General features: G+C 44.6%; 1 protein-coding gene across 1 annotated transcript; it reads left to right on the top strand.

The window, feature by feature from the left end:
- Positions 1-3,354: 3,354 nt before the first annotated feature.
- foxq1b (forkhead box Q1b) lies at positions 3,355-4,327 on the top strand. Its single transcript, XM_088349505.1, has one exon. It carries the CDS (start codon positions 3,397-3,399, stop codon positions 4,198-4,200), a length of 804 nt encoding a protein of 267 aa, XP_088205631.1. The 5' UTR covers positions 3,355-3,396; the 3' UTR covers positions 4,201-4,327.
- The last annotated feature ends 402 nt before the right edge of the window (positions 4,328-4,729 follow it).

Below are 4,729 nucleotides of genomic sequence, written 5' to 3' on the forward strand. Positions count from 1 at the left end.
CGAGATACAGGTAAAAAGTCAACCCCAGACACGCAGACGAGAGTTAGCGTGAGAGCTCAAAGCGCCATAAAGGTGCGGTTATTTTTGGAGCAGCCCCGGATTTACCCACTGAATTTACATGACTGGAATTCCATGCATGTCAACCCTTTGACAAGTCGTCTTCTTTTGTTTTCAGGAGACACCTTCAATGTCAATAGACGAGCGAATACAACCGCGGGCCGTCATTTCACAGACGCTTCGTCGACGGGTTGTATAAGAGTTTGAATAAGAATTCTTCTGACCTCTGTGACTTTGCAGCTTTTGCAGTGTCCTCATATTTGTCTTTGCTTATGGAGCCTTGTGTGTGAGCGTTCTTTGCAATAAAGTAGACACGGGTATGTGTTGAGCTGGCCTGGCAGAACACCTGTAGCCACATATAAACCCATCACACTAAACATCCCACAAGAGGGATACAATGTGGTAGAAAATACCGGATTCCGTTCTTTTCCATACATCCATCCAATTAGCGAAGCTTAGGTCCCGTGGGAGCTGAAGCCCATCCCAGCCGTCTTTAAGCACTGGGCAGGGGACACCCAGAATGGTTGCTAGCCAGTCCGTTCTTTTTCAAGCCTGTCTTATTATGTCATTACCTTACCTGACAGTCTTCTACCGTATTTACTGTATCTCTTTAAAGTCTTTATTTTGTGATTGCCATGGAGTGCCATGTCAAATTATGTTGCGTACGATGTACTGCTACGTTGTTATCATACCTCCCGATGCTACCGTTCAATGAGTCAAACTACCGCTTTTCTCCTCTTAATACCTACTGATATGGATGAAACCTTGGAAACGGTGGTCCCAGCTCTTGTCAGGTCATTGAACTCCTGTTGTGTAGTTCCGTGCTGATTCCTCACCTTTCTTAGAATCATTGATACCCCACAAGGTGATATCTTGCATGCGGCTCCACTCCGATTGAGATTGACCGCCATGTTTAGCTTCTTTTATTTTCTAATGATTGCTCCAACAGTGGACCTTTTTCACCAAGCTGCTTGGCAATTGCTCCATAGCCCTTTCTAGCCTTGTGAAGGTGTACCATTTTTTGTCTCTGGTGTCTTTGGACCGCTCTTTGGTCTTTCCCATGTTACAAGTTAAAGTCTTACTGATTGTATGTCAGTGGGTGTCCAAACTACGGCCAACTGCGGCCCGCGGGTCAGTTTTTTTGGCCCGCAGCAAATTCTGAAAATATAGTTAAATATAGCCCGCACATGGCGCTTGAGCTCAACTCTGTTGCATTTCACAGTTTTAACACTAAAGTTAAGGGTTAAGGTTAAGGTTAGAGTTAAGGTTAGGTTTAGGGATATTTTTCCTTTATATATATATATATATATATATATATATATATATATATAGGGAAAATATAAAATCTTACCTCCCGGGATCATAATTATATTGCGAGCCTCCAAAAAGAGCCCCAGCCCTCCGGGTAAGGCACACTTTCTATGCCATAAATGTTCTACTCCTGCCCCCGTGCAAATGATTTCCCCACCACGTTGCTCCTGAGCTAAAATGAGTTTGACACCCCTGCTATACATGAAATAGAAGTCACACAAAGTAAATACAAAATCATAAATACAAAGCGGTTGGTGGTCGTCATAATAAAAAAGTGGCGCTTTCTATTACTGTATTTGAGAGGTCTGTCCTGGCTGTTATGTTTGACTCTGTACATTCTACACCTGTCCACTTATATGTTATAGTCATATTTGATACGTTTTGAACATTTCAAATCGTGTATGCCGTACAACGGTTTTTGTGCAAGACAAAAATAAAATATACTGCTAAGTTTAATAATCAACAATGAATTTATTCCAAGTGGGGTTAGGGTTAGGATTAGGGTTAGGGTTAGGGTTCGGGTTAGGGTTAGATATTGAAATAATTGTGTTATTCTTTCAGTAAGTAAAAAAACCTGGTTACACAATTGCCTTTATTTCCACATAGTCTGCTTTGCTGTGAGTAAATAGGTGAACTTGGTGTTTGTACGGTTTATTATCGCTTAATAGAGGGAATTGCAATCATTAATAAGCGTAGTAATAGGCTGACGTTGACAGGTGCCCACTAGTTGTAAGCTTCGGGTCGAGAGTTCTTTATCAAGGACTGGTTTGATATCTGATTATATTCTCGCGGCCCAGCCAGATAGTAACATTAGTAACAATAACAAATAAATGTAATAATAAGACCAAATCCACTGTGTAATCTCTAGAACATAAGAAAAGGCATAGATTTCGTTTCTTCATCACTCTATTTTACTCACAGTGCCAACAGTGTAGAAGGTTTTCTTTACTGAATTCCTTCCCATAATGCTCCAGTACAACATTGTACAACTTGGCACCGCGAGAGAAAATAGTGTGATGATCAGATAAAATCATATGATTTTTTTCAGTCAATTACAATCCTAGAAGTTTAATAGAGAGGATTTGGTGCGTTTACTGCCGCGATCTGGGTTCGACTTAGTTGACAAAAATGTGTGTATTCTCGAATTAATGCTCCATAAGTAATTGAAAAGAAGGCTTTTTTTGTGCGTGCGGCCCCGAACCTGGTGTTCCACGATATGGACCACAGCCTCGGACCGCACCCTGGTGTTTACCGACCACTGCTGTGGTTGACAAAAAGAGTGATGCAGAAATTGCAGTATTCGGAAAAAAAACGCAATTCATTACCTACATTTAATTAGTAACGCAGTAATGCTCCAGATAGTACTGACAGGTGAGTCATTGACTTTTATTAATAATGCCTTAACACTGATTGCGGTTCCGCGTTCCCTTGTATTGTTCAACCATCCATCATCCGTACTGCTTATCCCAGATACCTTCGGGCAGTGGGCAGGGGACACCCTGAACTGGTTGCCAGCGAGTCACAGGGTACACAGAGACAGACAACTCACTCGCTCATTCACACCTAGGGACAATTTGGACCAGCCAATCAACCTGCTGTGCATGTTTTTGGAATGTGGGGGGGAAACCACAGTGCCCTGGGGAAACCCATGCAAGCACAGGTATACAAACTCCACACAGGAAGGTTTGATCCCATGACCTCAGAACTGTGCTGCACACCCGCTAACCACTGCCCTGCCGTGCTGCCCTCCCCTATATCGTGTTAGTACTAAAACTGCCACTGCACGTTCTGAATAGGGTCGAATGAGGGTTTTTATGTCTTAACCTGAGACAGGCAGGCGGTGGCGTGACACGGTATCATCCAATTGTAAACATCGCCTATCGTTCAATCGTTCCGTGCAATCCCCGCTAGCTCCGCCCCTGGGCCGTCCCTTGCACGCCGCTTTATGAGGAGCATCACCGGTGCGTCTCCCGAGACAGACGCGCTAAACCTGCTCCGCATCCACCTGCTCACTCCCGCCCCTTAGAAATGAAACTGGAAGTTTTCTCCGCGTTGCACTTCGTGCACAAGCCGCTTGAGTTGTGCACAGACGCGCAAGAGGGGATTCCCTCGCCCTCTTCCGCGGACGAGCTGGGATCAGACGCGGATTGCGCGGCTAATAGTCCGCCACCCGTCGCACCGGGTTCGGACCCGAGCAAGGGTAAGCCCTACACGCGCAGACCCAAGCCACCCTACTCGTACATTGCCCTAATCGCCATGGCTATACGAGAGTCCGCTGGGGGTCGCCTCACTCTGGCGGAGATCAACGACTACCTCATGAACAAGTTCCCCTTCTTCCGTGGTTCCTACACCGGCTGGAGGAACTCAGTGCGCCACAACCTGTCCCTCAACGACTGCTTCCTCAAAGTTCTACGGGACCCGTCCAGACCTTGGGGCAAGGACAACTACTGGATGCTCAACCCGCACAGCGAGTACACTTTCGCCGATGGAGTCTTCCGCCGCCGGAGGAAGCGCATTGCTAAGAGGCCACTCGAGGAGCGGGGGGGCCCAGACGTGGAGGACCAGAACGGACGCCCTCCCCCAGAAGAGAGGGTGGGGTCCAAGTTCTGTGGGCCCTTTGCTATCGAGAGCATCCTTGGTGAACCGTTCAAGGGTAGGGGAGAAGCGCACGGGAGCACGCAAGCGCATGGTTTCTTCTGGACACCCTACGCTATGAACTTTACGCATCACCATCACGCATTTGGAGGAGACTCGTACCTAAATCCAGCCGAGATTACCCTGAAAATGCCCCCAAGAACGACGAGTTTTCACATAGACTCGCTGCTTGCTTAAAGGGACAGTGTGTTATTTAGTGCCTCCCAATGGTTGACAAAAAAACTTTAATTCGTTCAAAAAAACTATTTGGATATTAAAATGACATACATGAACTGCCATATAAAAGTGCATTTTTTAATTATTACTGGTGGAGAAATGTGTATTTATTTCATGTTACACGAGGCTCACCAAGAGGGAGCTGACATTTTTGTCTGTCATCTTATGAAACCCAAAAAAATAAAACCTGTCTTGTTTTTTATTTTCTTTCTTTCCCTTTTTATTTATTATTTTTCATTTTTCATCTTTTTTTATTACTTTTTTTCTTTCCATTTTCCTCTTTTTGTTTCCTTCTTTTTTCTTTCGTCTTCTCCTTATTTTCTTTTTGGTCGTTTTTCATATTTTATTCATTGTTTCTTTTCTTTCTTTGCTAAAGCATGTGCAAAAAAGTGCCGTTGGGTCATTCTGAGCCGATATAATTTGTAAACTTCTCAATCGTTTTTTACTTCTGCTACACAAAGCAGTGACATCCGGTGGTCAAATATCACAC

Source organism: Urocampus carinirostris, chromosome 12 (assembly GCF_059441175.1).
Source record: "Urocampus carinirostris isolate Australia breed hairy pipefish chromosome 12, RoL_Ucar_1.0, whole genome shotgun sequence".
Taxonomy (NCBI): Eukaryota; Metazoa; Chordata; class Actinopteri; order Syngnathiformes; family Syngnathidae; genus Urocampus; species Urocampus carinirostris.

Bases quoted from the DNA above. Each gene is read 5' to 3' on its own strand.
- foxq1b (XM_088349505.1), top strand. From the start codon at position 3,397: ATGAAACTGGAAGTTTTCTCCGCGTTGCACTTCGTGCACAAGCCGCTT.